The 21,265-nt window shown below is 35.6% G+C and overlaps 4 protein-coding genes across 4 annotated transcripts; 1 reads left to right on the forward strand and 3 right to left on the reverse strand.

Moving 5' to 3' along the window:
• The first annotated feature begins 1,188 nt into the window (after nt 1-1,188).
• LOC133033633 (uncharacterized) lies at nt 1,189-2,433 on the forward strand. The gene is made up of 2 exons (XM_061108625.1): nt 1,189-1,621; nt 1,712-2,433. Exons 1-2 carry the CDS (start codon nt 1,189-1,191, stop codon nt 2,431-2,433), a joined length of 1,155 nt encoding a protein of 384 aa, XP_060964608.1.
• Nucleotides 2,434-2,694: 261 nt separating this feature from the next.
• LOC115708114 (uncharacterized) lies at nt 2,695-3,375 on the reverse strand. The gene is made up of 2 exons (XM_030636310.2): nt 2,987-3,375; nt 2,695-2,867 (listed from the first exon to the last, which is right to left on the reverse strand). The coding sequence occupies exons 1-2, from the start codon at nt 3,300-3,302 to the stop codon at nt 2,851-2,853; spliced, it is 333 nt and encodes a 110-aa protein (XP_030492170.2). The 5' UTR covers nt 3,303-3,375; the 3' UTR covers nt 2,695-2,850.
• Nucleotides 3,376-7,854: 4,479 nt separating this feature from the next.
• Nucleotides 7,855-9,069, reverse strand: LOC115704356 (uncharacterized). The gene has a single exon (XM_030631566.2). It carries the CDS (start codon nt 9,067-9,069, stop codon nt 7,855-7,857), a length of 1,215 nt encoding a protein of 404 aa, XP_030487426.2.
• Nucleotides 9,070-18,850: 9,781 nt separating this feature from the next.
• On the reverse strand, nt 18,851-19,713 carry LOC115704343 (uncharacterized). Its single transcript, XM_030631553.2, has 2 exons — nt 19,177-19,713; nt 18,851-19,060 (listed from the first exon to the last, which is right to left on the reverse strand). Exons 1-2 carry the CDS (start codon nt 19,487-19,489, stop codon nt 19,044-19,046), a joined length of 330 nt encoding a protein of 109 aa, XP_030487413.2. The 5' UTR covers nt 19,490-19,713; the 3' UTR covers nt 18,851-19,043.
• Nucleotides 19,714-21,265: the final 1,552 nt, after the last annotated feature.

A 21,265-nucleotide genomic window follows, 5' to 3' on the forward strand; every position in this document is an offset into this window, starting at 1 on the left:
TTATATCTCAGCATCAAAGTGCTTTCCTTCCCAACTGCTTAATAACAGACAATGTGTTGCTGGCTTTTGAACTTGTCCATTGCTTGAAGAATAAAAAGCGAGGCCGATTGGGGTATTCGGCACTCAAATTGGATATGAGTAAGGCCTTTGACAGAGTAGAGTGGTTTTTTCTTCGTGAGGTTATGATGAAGATGGGGTTTGATACCAATTGGGTGAATCTTGTTATGAAATGTGTAACGACAGCTTCGCTTTCTTTCAACATAAATGGGGCTATTAAAGGTTCAGTGGTACCACAGAGAGGTCTTAGGCAAGGTGACCCTCTATCACCTTATTTATTCTTGATTTGTTCAGAAAGTCTTTCATCTTTGTTGAAGAATGAGGAAAGTTTGGGTCATCTAAAGGGATTATCAATTGCTCGGCGTGCTCCTGCAGTGTCTCATCTTCTATTTGCGGATGATAGTTTGTTATTTTGTCATGCCACGGAAGCATCTTGTCAAGCTATTCGAAGGGTCCTTGATCTTTATCACCGGGCATCGGGACAACTTCTAAACACGGAGAAAACGGTCATGTCCTTTTCACCTAACACAAGTCAAGCTACTAAAGATCGTTTTAACCATGTCTTGGGTATGCCCATCTGTGCTTTGCATGAAAAATATCTGGGTCTTCCATCATATGCCAGTAAAGATAAAAAGGAACTTTTTAGTGGTATCAAAGACCGTATTTGGAAATTAATGAATACATGGCATGCCAAGCTTTTTTCTATTGGAGGACGGGAAGTTCTTTTAAAAGCGGTGGTTCAATCTATTCCCACATATGCAATGAGTTGTTTTAGTCTCCCCAAGAAGTTCTGTAATCAATTAGAGGCGATGATGGCAAACTTTTGGTGGGGTTCTCATGCAAACCATTCGAAAATTCATTGGAAGAAGTGGAAGTTCTTATGTTCTTCTAAAGTAGATGGCGGTATGGGTTTTCGTTCCTTCCTCCATTTCAACCAAGCTCTCCTCGCTAAGCAGGCTTGGAGAATTTTTGAGGATCCTTCTTCTCTTTTAGCTTGAGTTCTTCAAGCGAGGTACTTTAAAGATGGTAATTTCCTTTCGGCAAAAAAAGGAGTGTTGCCTTCTCTTACTTGGCAGAGCATCTGTGATGGAAAAGAACTTTTGTTAAAAAGTCTGAGATGGAAAATAGGGAATGGGGCAAAGCGTTAGATGTGCTACAGATCCTTGGCTTCTGGGAAACACTACTTTTACTCCTTACCACTATGGAGGGGATCCCCTTTTCACGGTGGCTCATTACATTACCAATGATAGACAATGGGATTTAAGGATTCTGGAAGATCATTTTGGGAATATTAATGATATTGAACGCATTCTTTCCATACCGCTTGCTCCCACTCCTAGAGAGGACACGCTCATCTGGCGCCACTCAGACACAAGCTATTACACAATGAAATCGGGCTACCACTTAGCGGCAAGTTTGGAATCTATGGAGGCTGATTCCCCTTCATCATCTAATCGTCAATGGTGGAATCGTTTCTGGTCTCTAAAATTAACTAAGAAAGTCAAGATTTTTGCATGGCGTTTTATTAATGATGCTCTCCCAACGACTGCCAATTTGATGCATCGTAAGATCTCGACATCATCAGCTTGTTCACTCTGTTTATGTGCTTGGGAGTGTGTGTGACATGCTCTTTTTTGCTGTACTCGTGCTAAAGCTGTATGGAAGATATCAAAGTGCCAAGTTTTGATGCCCAACATAGGTAACCTTAAAGGGTATGATATTTTTTCCTATCTTGCTACTGTCAACAAAGATGCTGATTTGGAGAGAATTATATGTATTATGTGGTGTATTTGGTCTGAAAGAAATAAGGAGATTCATGGTTCTAAGCCTAAGATTGCGGAGGTGATTTGTAGCTATTTAGACTCATATCTTGCTCAATATCGCAAAGCTACTGCTGCTACCATACCGTCCCAAACAACTGCTGCAATAAATTGCAATAATCAGTCGACTTCTTCTTCCTTCAAACAAACCATTTCGAAATGGCAGCCACCAGGAAAAGACATGTACAAGTTGAATATAGATGCTGCTATTGATTCAAATGGTGCTATCATCGGTGTGGGCACTCTTATTCGAACAGATGAAGGTGTTGTTGTTGCAGGCCTCTCCAAAGCTCTCAAAGGCTGCTGCTCACCAAAGGAAATGGAAGCCTTGGCCATGTTTTACAGCTTGCAATGGGCATTGATGCATCAATTTCCACTTCATTTCATTGAATCCGATTCTCTCTTATTGATTAATGCTCTAAATTGTCCATCTTCTACTAAGTGTATAACTCTTTTTCATGATTTGGTAGAGGATATTAATTATCTTACGTCCTTTTTTCCTAGAATAAAGGTATCTCATGTTAAAGAGATGCTAACCAAGCGGCCCATGATTTAGCTAAGTTTGATCTTCGATTGGACGAAGATATGTTTTAGTTGGGTGAAATTCCATCCCCAATCATCTCTGTTGTTGTTACTGATTCTTCACATTAATAATAACAAATCTTTCTCAAAAAAAAAAAAAAGTACAAGGGGCATGATTTAGTACATATCAAAGTTTAAGGAGCATGATTTGGTTGATATCAAAATCTGGGGAGCATAGTTTAGTACATAAACAATCACTGAAACAGTAAAATTAAATAAAATTAGATAAAAGTCCTTAAATTTTATTCATATGCTTAATTATAACCAATAATTTAGAGAACACAATTCTCTCTGTTATTACAACACATACATATAACCCAATAACATGATTGGTCAGAGATAAATTGAAAGCAAACTTAAGGTGTTCGATGTGGGGCATTTTTTCTGATGATCATGGCAAAGTAGCACCTGCAGCAGGAAAAATTATAAACTCCATTAATCAATTAAATGTATATATAAGCTAATTAAGGTACAAAGACAACCGAAAGAGTATAATAAATAGATATAATAAGATTAAATATACTCACTGCCACATTTGAAGTTGTGGGGAATGTTTCTTCCACAACTTCGGATTTGTTTTGCTGTTCGTGCAAGATTAATGAGTTTGGCAAACTTTGGAGTGACATAGGGGCACATACACTCCACGTGGAGAACCCTCACACGTTGACAACAGTTGTTGGAGGGGTCTTGCCCATATATCACTGGCCTGCACTCGTTCACCAACTGAGTCCTCTCCTCTTTGCACTGCTTTGCACTCATTGCTTTCACCATTGGTATTGGCGCTATAACCACCAATAATGTCACCATCACAACCAACACTACCGATAAAATCTTCCTCATCATCTCAATTTAGAACTTTAACAATATTACTGATAAGTTAAATATTATTAAGTAGAGATATAACTATATAAACTTTGGCCAACTCCCTTAGTATATATACATAGTAATAAAGTAACCTATAGCTATATAGGAAAGTTCAGTGGAACGTTCATTTTATTTTTTAATGGGCAATTAATTGTTATTAGTCAAGTCAGTGCATGAGATCCATTCACACTTATTTCAATCTTTTGTGTGTTCATTAATGGGGTCTTTAGTCTACTCATCATTTTACATCCACAACTTCAAGATTCTCTTGGATTAATTAATTGGTGTCTGAACATAGCATTACTTGTTTTCTTCTCGATCGATCGATTAGATAGATAGGTTTTTGTATTCATTCCAGGAGGCCACTTTCTATGTATTTGTTTTTCAAAAGTGGTGTTCTACATATGGGAGACTTTCACTGTTATTAAGTTTATTTTTTTTTTTTGAATCAAAGATGATTTTATTTAAAACCTTTCAGCAATTACAATATTATGTAAATCGAGAGGAGCATCCTGCTCACTGAAAGTACAATCTGACTTCAAATAAGAACCACGCGCAACACAATGAGCGGCCTTATTAGCAGATCGTTTAACAAAATTTATAAAAACATTATTTAATGAAGATAGCAATCCTTGACAATCACAAACAAGCATTCCAAACTGGGATGGCATAGCAATTGAACTTTTAATAGCTTGTACAACCATCAAGGAATCAGTTTCAAGCACCACATTCGGCCATTGCTTTCTCTTAATCCAACTTAAGGCCTCTTTGATACCAATTATCTCAGCTAGTTCAGGACGAACCATACCAACTCGACTTCCCGAAATAGCTTCAACAAGAGTACCATTTGAATCTCGGGCTACACAACCAAATCCAAACTTGTTGTCTGACTGAAAAATAGCACCATCAACATTGACCTTAACCGTATGTAACATTGGTTTCTTCCAGCGCTAACTAACATTGCTAATATTATCTACTAACAATGCCCCCATTTTTTGTGATTGAGCACTACTCCATTGGTTAAGATTAATCCTAGCTGATCGCACCACTTCGATAGCAGAGCAAGTTTTACTATTCCAAACGACATCATTCCTTACTGCCCAGATTTTCCAGCAGACCATTGCTGCTTCATGGATGACATTAATCGGTTGTAACTCCAGCAAGCTAAAGAACCAAGATCTGAAATCAACAACCTGAGTTGCAGCAAAATTCACACAAGATAAGTTCCAGCAAGCTTGACTAAATCGACATCCAAGCAGAATATGTGAAATGGTTTCCTCGGCTATGTTGCAGAACGGGCAGCGAGTCTCACAGTTCACATGCTTTGTATTCAACTGGATCTTTGTTGGAAGACACCCTGATATCGCACGCCACAGGAAATGTTGCACCTTAGGTGGAATTGCAATCTGCCAAAGCCTTTTATAACCCTCCCTGTCTTGATCAATAAGCATGTTGCTGTCATGTTGCTGCAATGCTTTGTAAGCAGACTTGACAGTATAAAAACCAGAAGGAGATTTATTCCAATACCAGGAATCCATGTCCACAGAGTCGCTCAGTTGAATAGAAAGAATTAGGTCTTTATCCCTAGTATTAAATAGATCATCCAACACTTCAAGATCCCATTGTTTCTGCCCCACCGAGAACAGATTAGACACCAGATGGCCTTCTAGCGCAGGGTGGCTGGAACTAACATAGGGATTCTGATCATCAGGTAGCCACGGATCAGCAAGAATATTGACCAAATTTCCTCCACCAATTGATCTCCTTGCACCAGACCGAACCAACTCTTTGGCTTCAAATAAGCTCCTCCAAATAAAGCTTGGGTTTTGTCCTAAGGTAGCAGTGAGAAAACTACCTTTAGGGAAATACCTTGCCTTATAGATTCTACTTACCAATGAGTTTTCATTGGTCAATAACCTCCAACCTTGTTTACCAAGAAAAGCCAAATTGTAATCCCGAAGATCACGAAAACCAATGCCCCCTTCATTTTTATGCTTGCAAAGTCTCTTCCAACTCATCCAACTCACACCTTTAGAAGAGTTCGTTTGGGATTTCCACCAAAATTTAGACATCATCCCTTCTAAGCTTGAGCAAATTTCCTTGGTTAGAAGAAAAACACTCATGGCATAGCTTGGAAGCGCTTGAGCAACCGATTTAATCAAAATTTCTTTTCCCGCTTTAGACAAGAAACGGCTCTCCCAAGAGAAAATCTTTTTCTGCATTTTATCTTTAAGGAAGCCAAGAATAGCATTCTTGTTTCTTCCCATTGTACATGGTAATCCCAAATAGAAGCTATTTTCCAAGGCTTTTTCCATTCCCAACATCCCACACATCCTTTGCCGAACCGCCTCACTAGTATTGTTGCTGAAAAAAATTGATGACTTCGCATTATTAACCTGTTGACCCGTTGCTCTTTGGTATACCTGAAGCAATTGCAGCACTCTAGTAGCTTCGTGTTCATTCGCCTTGCAGTAAATATAGCTATCGTCAGCAAATAGCATATGTGAAACACGAGGAGCTCCTCTTGCAACTTGACATCCCGTCAACCATTTTTTCCCCTCATAGTGTCTTAACAAAGCACTAAACCCCTCAGCACAAACTAGAAAAAGATAAGGAGATAGTGGATCTCCCTGTCTTATTCCTCTACCAGGGATAATAGGCCCCATAACTGTCCCTCCATAAGTCACTTTATACTCAACAGAAGTAACACATCTCATGATAAGCGATACAAAATGACCACTAAACCCCATTCGGCCCAACATAATCTCTAAAAATTCCCAACCAACTCGATCATAAGCTTTACTCATGTCAAGTTTAAGAGCCATAAATCCTTCCTTTCCCATCCTTTTCCTCTTTAAGTAATGCATAATCTCATAAGAGACCATGATGTTATCAGAAATTAACCGCCCCGGAAGAAAAGCACTTTGATTATTGGAAATGACATCCGGAAGAGCAGTTTTCAACCTATTAGCAATGACCTTTGAAATAACTTTATAAAGAACATTGCAAAGAGAAATAGGACGAAGATCACTCATAAACTCAGGCGACTTCTTTTTAGGAATCAACACAATATTAGTTTCATTAAGATTAGTAGGGAACATTCCAGTAATGAAAAAATTCCTTACCAAACTAACCACGTCATCGCCTACAATATGCCAGAATTTTTGGTAGAATCCGGGGGTCATACCATCAGGACCTGGTGATTTCTCTGGATGCATCTGAAAAAGCGCATGTTTTATCTCTTCGGCTGTTACAAATTCCAATAGCTTTCCATTCTGCTCCTCTGAAATTCGAGCTTGAACACAATCCAAAACCTCTCCACAATCAACACTCTCATTACTAAATAACTGCTTAAAATAGTCAATGACTACTCTCGGCAACTCATCTTCCCAGCCAACCCAACTACCATTCGAATCCTTGAGTTTCTGGATTAAGTTGTTACGCCTTCTTGATGTTGCTTTAGCATGAAAATATTTGGAATTTTGATCTCCTTCCCGAAGCCAAAGTTGTTTACTTCTTTGTTTCCAGAAGACTTCACGCTGCAGCAGAATGTTATGGAGTTTAACCTGAGCTTCTTTGTAATTACTAACAGCCACGGCATCCCTTCCTCTCTTCCATAAACGAATTTCAGCCTTACACTCTTGGATACGCTTCTTAAAATTACCAGTGTAATCCTTACCCCATTCAAACAATACAGTGGAACATTTCTTTATTTTCTCCATAATCGGAATACCCAAAGATTGATCCCAAGAATCCTCCACAATCTTATGGCAAAGAGGTTCTTTTAGCCACGAATTTTCGAATTTAAACACTTTTTTTCCAGCAGTAGCAGTAGCATTTACAGTAGCTAAAAGAAGAGGACAATGGTCAGAAGTGGATACCTCTAAGTTAAGCAATTTGCCCGTTGGAAAAATATCAAGCCATTGTTGTGTAACAATAGCTCGATCAATACGAACTTCAATCCAGTCGTCAGTGCCTCGACCCCGCTCCCAAGTGTATGGATAACCTTCTAAATCCAAGTCATGAAGTCCACAGTCATCAAGCATCCCACAAAACCCATTGATGAGCCAATTTGGGTAAGCATTTCCACCACGCTTATCTTGTTGAGAAGTAACATTGTTGAGGTCTCCTATTATGCACCACGGTTCCTCCTGCTCCTTCTTTAAGCTTTTTATTAACTCCCAAGTTCTCTGTCTAAGGCTACGGTTTGGCTCGCCATACAAGCCTGTGAGTCTCCAATCCCCATAGTCACTACTTTTCACACACACATCAATGTAATTCACGCCATAACCAAGCACTTGAACCTCTTCAGCATCTCTCCACAACATAGCAACCCCCCCACTTCTCCCCTGAGCATCAACACCAAACGCACCCTCAAAGCCCATAGACACACGAAGCCTCTCAATAACATCTTTTTTTGATAAAGTTTCACACAAAAACACAATATTGGGTTTCTTTTGGACCACAAGGTCTTTAATGAATTGAAAAGCCCATGGGTTCCCAAGCCCATGGCAATTCCAAGATAAAAGACTCATAATGCTTGGTGGGCTTGGGAACCAAGACCCACCTTCAATAAGTTTTTTGGCCCAACACTAGCACCAGTTTCCTTTTCCATTTCCACATTAATCTCCACATCAGCTGCCACATCTACACTTCCACCTATTCCTCCCATATCCATACGTCTCTTTTTATTTTCCAAAACAAGAATCAACTCTTGATTGTTGGGGTTGACTATGTCTCCATGAATATTTTTAGTAATATTCCCCATTAAAGTACCAGCTACCCGATCAGCTCCTTTATTCCCTTGATTTCCTTCTACATTAACTATACCCCTCCCATTACTCCCTGATAACATGGGATCAACATCCATGATTTTAGTGATATCGGTTGACTGTTCTTCAGCCTCATTCCGACGAACATCGCCACCACTTGCCGGCACAGGCTCATCATTACCTGTCCTTAACCATTGTGCTCCAATCTGGTAATTCCTCCTCCGCATTTGAGCTTTCATACTGATACCATAAGGTTTCACATTCGGATCAAAGTCTTGGTAAAAACGCTTCGGACATAGTCTTTCCGAGTGACCAATAATCCCACAAATGAAGCAGAACAACGGAAGATGCTCATACTTGAAATTCGCCCAAATCCAGTCACCATTCTCCTTACACAGTTTCATACGTCTCTTCAGAGGCTTCTCAATATCAATAGTGGCTCGAACACGTAAATAATCCCGCCAAATACCGTTGAAATTCTTTGGGTCAGCCTTGACAAACGAGCCAATATAGGCTCCTGCACTTCGCACAACTTTATCCATCATGAACCCAGAACGAAGATCGTGAATCTGCACCCATAAATCCAGTTTATGTATATGTATCTCCCTTGGGTTCTCACCACTTTTCAATCTATGAAAGACGAGAGGAACCTTATTAAAGGTCCATGGGCTTCCATCAATTACACTTTGTATATCCAACTCATGATAGAATTGGAAAAGATATAGATTAGTTTCCAATTCCTTGATATACACCCCTTTTCCAGGTTGCCAAAGAGATGCCATCAAGTGTCTCATCGCATCAAAATCAAGCGATCTTCCCGTTAAGAACTTCCCTACCAGACACCACCTGTCATCAAAAACCAATTCTTCCCCTTCGGCCTCACCCTCAAGCAATATTCCTTCTTCCTCTCCCTCAATGTGAACTTCTGCGTATTGGTCTGCAAGCCTACTGGCATAGTGACTACTGGAAGCCATAGTACACCGCAATAGACACCAAGAACCACAAAAACAAACTGCTAGGACACTAACCAATCACCAAAACAAAAGACCAAACAAAAACAGAGAACTTTCACAACATGTCAAAAAGACAAGACACATAAGGAAATTAGTCTAATTAGATGATCAAAAATTATTGGTAAGTTTATTATTTTCCGTTAATTAGTTTCTTATATTATTTATTTAATTAAATTAGATAAAATTTGATATTCTGTTATTAAGTTTATTAATGTCAATGGATCTTTAATAGCGTTAACGGTGAGTTTCTCCAAACTAGCGACAATATTTTGATTGGCATTAGTTGGATTAATGTTAACAAACTAAAGTACATATAGGGAAAAGTACGTAATTGACTTATAATAATGTGATTGAATTTTCAAATTTAAATATTCTTTGTCGACATAATTATATATTTCTTTTTTGCTAAATGGGAAAATTGATTGAAACACCAAATCCTCAAAGTCTGTTAACAACAGCAGGTGTTAACTCCCAGGAAAACAATTAAAATTAAAAATGTCTTGCCCAAGAAGCTATAGAATCAGCTATGCCATTTTCATCTTTGGGAATCTAGAGGAAATTATAATCAAGAACATCAAGACCATCAAATAAAAACATGAACAGGGCATCCAACTCCCAATAGGGCCTTTTACGACTTTCAGTTGGATGACAAAGCTCATTACAATCAGAATTAAACACAAGATTTGTCACACCGAGTTGGAATATGATTAGATTCACGGCTAAAATCCATGCACGAGTCGCAACTTCAAGGGCTGAAACTCATGTCGTGAATACTTCCGTCTTAATCGAAGACACTCTCCCATGTTCGTCAATAATAATAACAACACCTGCAGTGGAAGAACCCGAGACAAAAGAGGCAATAAAGAACACTCTAGTCTTAACCAAAGTACACTCTACTGTTAGTAGAAATTGCCTGGCATAACACAGGTCTAGTACTGGAGTTCACCTCTCGAACTCTTTGGTTTAATTCCTTAGTAGAGAAAGAGGTAAGACTAAATTATCATAGAATTTCTTATTCCTTGCTCACCAAACACACTCACACAATATAGCAGTAAAAACAATAAATTGATATTTGATCTCTGTCTCTACGGAGGAAAGGAAAATAGCATTGAACATCCACTCAACCAAATCATAATCCGAAATGAACTGATCAATCGAAGTAGTACGAATACCCCATTTGCTTGAAAACCACAATGAACTAAACGACGAACTCGAGAACATGCTAAATTTATGATCACTTGTAGGAAGGACAGCCCGCTCGCTGCCACTTTCCACGGAGCCTTAACCTCTCGGGGATAGGGACTTGCCAAATTTTTGACCACAAAGAAGAGATGATGGTGAACCTATGATTGTTCAAAGCCCAATAAGCAGATTTAGTGCTAAGTTATACATTTTTTGATCCCCTCCATAATAATAAATTGACAAATTAGCATGAAAGTTTCTAACTTGTCAGAATATGCTCCACAGCCTCCGGAAGGAACCAGGAGGAAATTTTATCATATGACACCACGACCCAGTATCAATTAAAAGCTCACACACTTTAGGAGTGGACTCGATAGACATTGGATTGAAGGCCGCTCTTGTTATTATCCCAATTATCCCACTGCAACAACAGGTCATGCAAAACATCCGCATTGTGACCCAACCCATCAAGTAACATCTCTCCTTTTGCAAGAAACCTTCCATTTCGAAGATTCCCCTTGCCACAAAAGAACAATTCCTAGGAATGGAGACATTCCAAAAGTTTTTGTTGTGAAGATATTTGCACTTAAAAATCTTGCACCAAAGAGGCTTAGAGCCAAAAATCAAATTCCATCCAAGCTTAGTTATAAGGGTTTTATTAAAATCTTTGCATCTTCTAAAACCAAGACCACCACACGTTTTCGACTTACAAAGCATACCCAAGCAACAAAGAGCAAAGTAATGATGCTTGTTCTCATAACCAACCCACCAAAACATTCTAGTAACCTTGTCAATCTCATTACAAATAGCTTTGGGCATCAGAAAGGATGACATTGAGTAGATGGGGATAGTTTGAACTAGGGGTGGGCATCATCCAATCCAATCCAATTGAACCGAACCGATCCAATCCAATCCAATTACAAAAAGTTGGATATCCAATTACAATTGGATTGGATTGGATGCTAAAAGTTGGATTCTAATTGGATTGGATTGGTTATTGGATGTCAATCTCAAAATCCAATTAAAAACCGATCCAATCCAATTACATTTATATATATTAAAAAATTATTTATATAATAAAAAATATTGAAAAATATAATAAATATTTATTATATTTTTTTGTATGTTGAATTTGTAACACTTAAGTGTTTAGTATATTTATTTTCATAATGTTTTGTTCTATTTTATTACTTAAATATATTGTTATTTTAATTATTTAAAACTTTTAGCTACAATACACTTGTAAGAATAGTATGTTTATGAAGTATTAAACTTAAATAAAAAGTGATACTCAGTTTTTTACGTATTTTTCTTTATATTTTTAAGTTAATATTGAAATTTAGGTGTGTAATTGGATATCCAATTAAAAAACCGATCTAATCCAATTAGTAATTGGATTGGATTGGGTTGGATTTTGAGGTCTAATTGGATTGGATTGGATCGGATGATAATTTTCCAAATCCAATTACTAATTGGATTGGATCGGATGAGGAAAAAAATGTTGGATTGGATCGGATGCCCACCCCTAGTTTGAACCACACTGTGAATTAAGGTCGCACGCCTTGCTTGGGAAAGCAGATTTGAACTCCAACCATATGAAAACACTAGTTAACTTTGTCAAGAACATATCAAAAGTTAGCAACCTTGCTATTTGAAAGAAAAAAAAGGTTTCTAAGGAATTTTCCCCTTCCTACCATCTTGCCAAAACCCAAAGTATCAATGATTTCCTCTTGCAATTGATTATTTGTTTCCTTAGAGAAAAAAAGATTGGTCATATGCTCATTAATCAATTAGCCAGACCACTTACAATACAAATCTAGGAGAGCCTTCACTTTTACAGCATTGTTAACATTAGCCTCGCAAAAAGTTATCGTATCATCTACGGACATAAGTGGAAAATAGATGGACTACGTCAGTTCACTTTGAATCCCATCAACTCTCCACTAGTCCCAACCTTGGAAAGCATTCTAGAGAGAACTTCACTAACCCATATGAACAAATAAGGAGAAATGGGGTCGCCTTGGCAGAAACTACGCTTCAATTGACATGATTTCAATGGCCCGCCATTCAAGAGCATCAAATACGATACTAAGGATATACATTGAGCGATGAGTTTCCTGAAGTGTTCAGCAAAACCAAAACCAATTCAACACACTATCAAAAAATAACCATTCGATCCTATCGTATGCTTTTCACATATCAAGCTTTATACCCGTAAAATGTTTCCTTCTCTAATCTCTAGACATAGTGTCAACAATCTCTTAGGCTATGATTGTGTTTTTCACAATCCATCGGCCTGGGGCAAAGGCCAATCAATGAGGAGAAATCAAATTAGAGAGAGCACCCCTCAGTTGGTTTGCCAATATACTTTAGACACCACTTTGTACACAACATTGCAAAGGCTGATTGGCCTAAAACTATCAAATTTCTAGGTATTTTCTTTCTTAAGAATAATAACCACAAAAAAGTGGTTAACTCCCTTAATAAACTTTCCTATACAAAAGAAATCATGGACAAAATTAACCTCGTCACTACCAACAACCTCCCAGTGATCCTTGTTAAATTTATCGGGCATACCATCTAGTCTTGGAGCATTAAGGGGAGACATACTCCACACTACTGATCTATTCTCCTGAGCCAAGGGGATTTTAACGAGATTGACATTAACTCATCCAAAATAGATGACTGAATTAGATTTTCCAATCCCAAAGGCATAGGGGGATTAGAGGAAGAAAATATTTGAGAAAATCGATCTGTAAAGTATTTTCTAATATCAGCACGACTACGAATCAAAACTTGATCATCTTCCGAGATACTCCAAAAATGATTTTGCTTCCTTCAGAATCTGGTAGAAGTATGGAAAAAATGGGTATTGTGATCCCTATTAGGACTTTATTAGTACTATTTTATATTTTTAAAGCGTTTTTCAATAGTTTTAGTTGTGTTTTATGCAATTTTATGCTTTTACTTATTAATATTTTGCAAGTTTAGTATTGAAGAAAAATGGATCAAACATGAGAAACAAGAAGGTTAATTAAATAAAGTCTTGTCGCTAAAGTATCATGAAATTAATCTAAGAAAGAAATCTAACAGATCTAGTGCGATTGGACCTTCTAATGCTAAGGAATTGAAAAATATGGAGTAGCGCCTCAACATGAGAATTCAATGTCATGGCGCTAAAAAACAAAATTTGGCAGCAAGGTCATATTTGACAAGTTTATAGGCGCGCCTCAACATTGGGATCCAATGTTGAGGCATTAAAACTATTAATTCTTCTCTGCTAAAAATTTTGCTTCAAGCGTCGCGACACTACCTTGTAGTGTAGCGGTGTTCCTAAAAGTCCTAAAATTCCTAAGCATGCTTAAAAGACACGAGCTATGACACTCAATAAGTAATATCGTGGCTCGCCTGTTTTAAGCTGTGAAAATTAGGGGTTTTAACTTCTCTAGAGCTATTTAAGTGATCTTTTTCGGAACTTTGGAAGACGCAATTAGAGAGCAGAAGCAACCTACAGAAGTCTTTTCAACAACGTTTTTTTTCGACGATTCCTTTTGTTCTTCTATCTTCTTATGTTCTTATTTAATTTGTGTTAATCACTTACAATGAACAGGAGTAGCTAGATTTTTATTTAGGGTAATGGAGATTATTTGACATCTTATTATTGTTCTAATATGATTTAATTCTTTCCCTAATTTTCTATGTGCATCTATTTCATTCGTTCTTAATTTCTTTTAATTGGCTAGCCATTAATTAATTGTTTATAATTTTCATACAAAATCTGAGAAGTGAGTATAGATTATGCTATAATTAAATAAGAAAAACTTTTGACATAGGATGAGAGCACCTATGTAGTTTGGATAGCATTAAGGGTTTCATTACTTAATACCTCTTATATATTTAAATTTATTACGAGAGTAAAAAATTTATAAATAAGTTGAGATTTATATATCCTAGTCCAAATATAGGTTACTCCAGTAAGCACGTTATTCCGTAGAAATTGGTATTTCAAAATTGTTATATAAATCCATATAAAATAGATTCAATTGAAGTTAATAACCCTAAACTCTAACCATTGTTAATTTTCATCCTAAATTAGTTGTTTTTATTTTCACTAGATTATAATATTCGTCCTTTAATTTTTTATTACCAAATAGAATTAGGAATTTAATTTATTAGTACTTAACTACAATTTTGAGGGAATGATACTCTACTTAACATTATATTACTTGAAATCGATTGCGTACACTTGCATAGAAAAATCCATAACAAGTTTTTAGTGCTGTTGCTGGGGATTATTTTCGTTAATATTAATATAGTTGAATTCTATTCTAATTTAGTTTCTTTTAATTTAATTTTACTAATGTTTTACTGAATGAGTTTGACTTGCAAGGTAAATCCAAATGTTATATCAAGATCAGTACTTTGTGAATTTTTTCCAACAATATAATGAGTCATTCTATTCTGCTTGGGTGGGGGGAGATTTAAGGTACTCGGATAGAGATGTTATCCCAATTTCTCAAGTGGATGTTTTACTCTATTCTATTATAACAGACTTGATGATGAAATAAAAAGTTAGGTAGATTATGAAGCAGAGGTAACTATAGAGCCTTTGTTAAGGAGAAGCCATGATATGATGAATTTGTTGACTGACATGACAGATTTTAATTACCAATGGCATTGGGATCCCTCCCTTAAGGCTTGGAGTCACCAGTACCCTCCTTATTGTCCAAACTCACCCCAACCATTTGAGAAAGAGGAGAATACACTATCACTTGCAGAGGAAATTTAAGGGTGTATAATTCATAGTGTTCTAAGGAAAATAACTCAAATAACAAAAGTTATGAGAGTTTTTTGAATAATGTAGAAGTACCATTAGTTGAATACACAGTGGAAATTTAACCTATAATTGAAGAGCAAGACCCATTTGAACTGGTTTTAATTAAAAATTTAGGTACATTGGATGCTTTCTCAACAAGTGATGATTTTGATTTGGTGACTAAAGCAACAACCATCCTCAGTGAAGAAGTTATTGAAGATCAAATCCCAGTCAAGGTTGTGGATGGTCATGAGCAAAGTAAGAAAGATGTGTCATTGGAGGCTAAATCACTTGTAGTTGTTAATTTGAGTTCGTTAACTCTATTATATTACGAACCACTAGTGGATCCTTATTTTTAATTAATGTCAACTGCACCATATTACATCCTCTACGAGCTATCGAAGGTTTCTCCCCAAGCATATCATCCAAATTCTAGTGTTGTTGGTGCTACTTTTAGAAAAAACTCATGTCATGCCAAGCTAGAGGGCATTTACAATGACAACTTTCAAGCTATCGTGCATGATACTTATTATGGGCATCAACCACTTGTCGATGTGAAAAATAAATCCTGAGGTGCCTGACCATTTTTCGGCCCCACCACATGGTGGCGTCCGTACCAACCACCACCTCCTACACTGTCATACTAATGTGGCACTCAGGTAAGTTCTCTTTCCTAGTCCTTAGTGTCACTTTGGGGATAATGTGCCATTCAAGTTTGGGGTGAACTTAATTTTTAAGTTTTTTTAGTGTGTTTGTTTGTCTATGTTATGTTATTTTGAGTCAAACTCTTGAATATTGAATATGAGTCAATGTTGAATTGAGTATGTAGCATGGTTTGAGAAAAATTTTGATTAATTTTTTTCTCAAAATCTCTGTGCTTAGTGAGATTGCATTCTCAATTAGCTTCAATTTTTTGCGTTAATGAACATATAATCATAATTGGTAAATTTCTAACAATTGAAGTAGTTTATGCATGATAAATGTGGATTGTGGAAAGTTAGTTGAGAAATTTTTTACATTTGCTTGCTTACTATTTGAAGTGAAATGATAGAAGACGCATGATTAAGAAAGTAATTTAGGTAATTTTTTGACCGATTGTGCCTTTCAAGCCGACCTTGTTTAAATCTCACCTTAGTTACCCTTTTTGAGCCTAAAGATATACTTTTTATTGTTACACTTATTTTGAGCGCAATTGAACACTTTATTATTTTTCATTTCCTATATTAGTATCATGAGCATATAAAAAGAAAAAAAAAATAAGGATTGAATTATATTGGGTGTTATTCTTTGTAGAGTGGTGTTGGCAATTGAAAAGTTCAAGTAAGGATTGAGAAAAGAAAAATATATAAAAGTGAAAGAATAAAAAAGAAACACAAGAATGAAAAAAAAAATGCTCTAGTGTCAATTTTTCTCAATCTTTGGAAATAAAGAGGAGCTTGGGGTATGTTAAATTATATGGTATGTTAAATTAGATGTTAATATCAAGATTGGTTTTGAATTTATATGCTTATGGTATATGTGAGCTTAAATGACTACTTTATCTACCTGTACTTAAACCTTCTATTACAAGTCTAAAAAGACACTCTGATTCTTGATTATGTAATTATTTATATTAGTGGAGAATAGTGAGCATTGTAAGCATATGGAATAAATTCTGTTAGTGGATTGATGGTTGTATTCGACATGTATAAATTGTCTCAAATGTTAGTTGAGTAATGATTACGGTTTTATGAGCCGAAAGGAAGAAATGAGGTGAATTAAGGATGTGATTTAGTTAAAATTCTAGTTTCGAGCCTATTATTAAAATTTTCTTAAAAACCATGTTACTTGGCTTAATTGAAAGATTGGGACTCATATTTTGTTTGATTGACGTGATTCAGTTATGTTGTGTCATGTTTAGTTGTTTAGTTCTTTAGTCGAGGGTGAGTAAAGGTCACGTTTGGGGGAGTTTGTTAGGACTTTATTAGTACTATTTTTAGGTACATTTTATTTTTAAATAGTTTTAGTAGTGTTTTATGTAATTTTACGCTTTTGGTTGTTAATATTTTGCAAGTTTAGTATTGAAGAAAAGTGGAGCAAACTTGAAAAAAAAAATGTGCAAGAAGGTTAATTAAATAAAGTCTTGTCCCTTGAGCATCCTAAAATTAATCCAAGAAAGAAATCCAACAGATTCGGTGCCATTGGATCTTTTATTGCTAAGGAATTTAAAAAATATGGAGTAGTGCCTCAAAATGAGAATTTAAATGCTGCTGACAGAAAACCCCATCAATTTCTTCAATTGCTCAGATAAGAAAAGCCCAATTGAGAGCAATTTGCTTCCCCCAGCAAATCTGACGTTAAGCCCATTTTCCTACTCCGACAGTCGTCGAATCAGCGCTCTCGTCAGAGAGATCAATAGCAACGCTAGCGGTGGGAGTTGGGGTGGCATCTGGACCTCCGAAGGAGTGGTGATGAGGAGAAGGTGGGTGGTGGATTTTGATGGTGGGGAGCTGAGGGTCGGCATGAAAAAAAGAAGAAAGAAGAAAGAAGAAGAAGAAGGAAAAAAGTAAAATTAATTTTTTTATATTAAAAAAATTAAAAAAGAAAAAAAATCTGATTTTTAATTTTTTTTTTTAAATATTTATAATTATTTTTTAAAATTGATATTACGTGGACCACTAAAAATTTACCACGTGTACAAGTGTGTACACGTGGACCGTCCACCGTGGCACTTAACTGTGATTTTTAGATGGAGGTGTGCAGAGCAAAACGGAACCAGGGTTTAGGTAGTTTAGCCGCCAAAAATTCGATTTTTGTGGTTAAGTGTTACAGACCGTAAAGTTCAGGTGGTTTAGCCGCCAGTATCCCTTATTTTTATGTAGTTTTCTTATTACTTTTGTGTTATTTCTATGAAAAACTTAAAAATATAAAAAAAAATCTTTATAGGTACAAATGTAATTTTTTTTTAATAAAAAATAGTGTCTTGTATAATTATCCCAAAAAAAATCCTTTATGACCAAATCTAAACTTGTCACGTGAGGATTGAAATAATTTATGAGGTTTTGGGCTTGTTAGGAATGTAGTATTAGATCGTATTGTATTGTATTATATTGAATTAGATTATATATCATATTTTTATATAATACTATGTTAAACTTTAATTTATACTAAAATATTATATATTTTAATGTGTCCATAAAAGTTAATACCGCATATAGTTTTACATAAAAATATTGCATAAAATACAATCTAATATAATACTATACAATATAATAGGATATAATACAGCGTAACAAACGAATTCTTTATGTTTTATAATTTATAAATAGTAGGTGATTGTAAGTAGACTGTCATTCAACATAGCTCTAAGTGTGTAGTTTAATAATTTCAATTAAATAAAAAGTCAGCTTGAGTATTAAAATGTATCAATAGCAATGATTATAGGCGGAAATCATTCACAGGAGTGTGATGGAATGGTTCCCCTTGGCCAAATTGGCTCTTCAGCCAAGGTCATGGTGGCATGGGTTACCACTTACCAACATATATGTTTATGCCCGTTAAGTGAATAGTGATGATATTTGCTTGTTTTATTCTGTATTTGACTTTCATGCCTTATTAATGAAATTCATGATGTTTAATCTAAAACAAAAATCAATTAATGTAGATCTTTGAATAATAAAATGATAACATGGAGAGACCCCCTTGCAACATACATATATATACCATGCCCTATAATATTAATAATTTAATAATAAAAGACCAGTGAAAAAGATAAATGAAGTAAAATATTATGCATATTTTACTTGAATTTATAAATATACTATTAAGAGAGCGAAATTGTCCAATTCTTATTACAACAGAGTACAGACGTACAAGACCCAATAACATGATTGGTATCAGACATAAATTTGAAAGCAAAGCTTAAAAGGTACGATCTGGGGCATTTTCTCTGATCACATCATGGAAAAGTGGCACCTGCAGCAGGAAAAATTATATAAACACCATTAATATATCAATTAAATATATAAATAAAGACAAGCGAATAAAGAGTAGAATAAATACATATAATAAAATTAAGTGTATATACTCACTGCCACATTTGAAGTTGTGGGGAATGTTTCTTCCACAACTTCGGATTTGTTTGGCTGTTCGTGCAAGATTAATGAGATTAGCAAACTTTGGAGTGAGATAGGGGCAGATGCACTCCACGTGGATGACCCTCACACGTTGGCAGCAGTTGTTGGAGGGGTCTTGCCCAAATATCACTGGCCTGCACTCGTTCACCAACTGAGTCCTCTCATTTTTGCACTGATTTGTAGTCACTGCTTTCACCATTGGCGCTGTAACCACCAATAATGCCACCATCACCACCAACACTACCGATGAAATCTTCATCATCATCATCTCAATTTCTAACTTTAATAATATATATATTACTCAAAACTTCAATATTATTAAGTAGAGATATAAGTAAGTGGCTATATTAACTCTGGCCAACTCGCTTAGTATATATATAGATATAGTAATGTAAGCTATAGCTATATAGGAAAGTTCAGTGGAACATTCATTTTGTTTTTTAATGGACAACTGTTATTAGTCAAGTCAGTGCATGAGATCCATTCACACTTATTTCAATCTTTTGTGTGTTCATTATTAATGGGGTCTTTAGTCTACTCATTATTTTACATCCACAACATCATCAAGATTCTCTTAGACTATTGTTTTCTTCTCAATCAATTAGATATAGATAGGTTTTTGTATTTATTCTAAGAGGCCACTTTCAATGTATTTGTTTTTCAAAAGTGGTGTTCTCAATGAGTTTCTCCGAACTAGCGACCAAATTTTGATTGGCAATTAGTTGGAGTCAAGTAGCTATCTTCGTAGACCTGAGTGTTTACAAACCAAACTACATTGAGAAAACTAATTGACTTTGACGTTTCAAATTTAAGTACTCGATCTTTGTCGACATAATTATATTTTTTTTTTAACGGAGCATAAATTGCTACAGCCATTATAGTGGCGTCCTATTAAATGTTTAATTCCTATTTTATTTTATATAATTAATTTTTATTTTTATTTTTTTATACATTAGGAAGAAAAGATGAGCATAGGCAAGAACCTCATCTTGTTTATATATCTCACAAAAGTATTAAGTCCTATAAATGCTTTTTACCATTTTTTTTCACTATAAAAAATATCACTTTTGTCATTACAACTTATAATTGCATTGGTAAAATTTATTTTTCTCAATGCATCTTGTGAACAGTGCTGATAAAAGAGATTTACGTTGGCAAAACATATTTTTACCAGTACAACTCATATTTGTGTTGGCATAGCAAGCAGACCGTGTAAATACCAGTTTCTTAATATTTTTTACCAGCACAAAAGAGCGCTAGTAAAAGTGACTTTTGTTAGTGCATTAATAAAATGGACCAGAAAAGATCACTTTCACAGTATGAGTGTAATGCACCGATAAAATTACTTTTACACGCGCAAAAGTAGCTGGATGTTTTACTTTTTTTAGGTTTAGATTTTTTTCTCAGTTTAAAAAGCTCAAACCACAAATTCATTTTCATTCTCGCTCACAAATTAAATATTTGACTAAAAAAAATTGTGATATTTCTGAATTTTTTTTTAAAATACCATTATGTTCTCGTGAAGTGATTTTCTTTTTTTTTTTTGCAAGTTGGAATTTATATTTCCAAAGAAAGAAATTATAAAGAGAGTTTGGCCTAAGAAGTAAAAGTGGGAAGGGACCTAGCTAGTATAGGCCACTAACGTAGCTCTCTCGAGAGAAAAAATCCACTCAGACCTACTAATCTTCACAATTTCTAAATAAGGGTTATTTGCGGCAAAACCTCCTAAAGTGGGCATGTTTTTGCAACGAACCCCCTAATCTAAAATTTTAGTGGTAAAACTACCTAAACCACTAGTCCGTTAGCAAATACACTCCCCCGTCTAACTGACCCCGTTTTCTGCTTATGTGGCAGGGTAGCCCAAGTGCCCAGTCACCAAAATCCATATTACGTGGCATTGTACAATTTAAAAAATTAAAAATTAAAAAAATAATTTTAAGAAAATAAAAATTAAAAAAAAAAAAGAGAAATGGAAACAGAATTAATTACAAAATTCAACCAAAGTAATTCCCTTTTCTTCCGGTGGTGGTGTTGGTGGTCGTCT

Source organism: Cannabis sativa, chromosome 1, assembly GCF_029168945.1.
Source record: "Cannabis sativa cultivar Pink pepper isolate KNU-18-1 chromosome 1, ASM2916894v1, whole genome shotgun sequence".
Lineage (NCBI taxonomy): Eukaryota > Viridiplantae > Streptophyta > Magnoliopsida > Rosales > Cannabaceae > Cannabis > Cannabis sativa.

Bases quoted from the DNA above. Each gene is read 5' to 3' on its own strand.
- LOC133033633 (XM_061108625.1), top strand. From the start codon at position 1,189: ATGGGGCAAAGCGTTAGATGTGCTACAGATCCTTGGCTTCTGGGAAAC. The intron at 1,622-1,711 runs GTAAGATCTCGA...CTCGTGCTAAAG, and splicing joins GACTGCCAATTTGATGCATC to CTGTATGGAAGATATCAAAG.
- LOC115708114 (XM_030636310.2), bottom strand. From the start codon at position 3,302: ATGATGAGGAAGATTTTATCGGTAGTGTTGGTTGTGATGGTGACATTA.
- LOC115704356 (XM_030631566.2), bottom strand. From the start codon at position 9,069: ATGGCTTCCAGTAGTCACTATGCCAGTAGGCTTGCAGACCAATACGCA.
- LOC115704343 (XM_030631553.2), bottom strand. From the start codon at position 19,489: ATGATGATGATGAAGATTTCATCGGTAGTGTTGGTGGTGATGGTGGCA.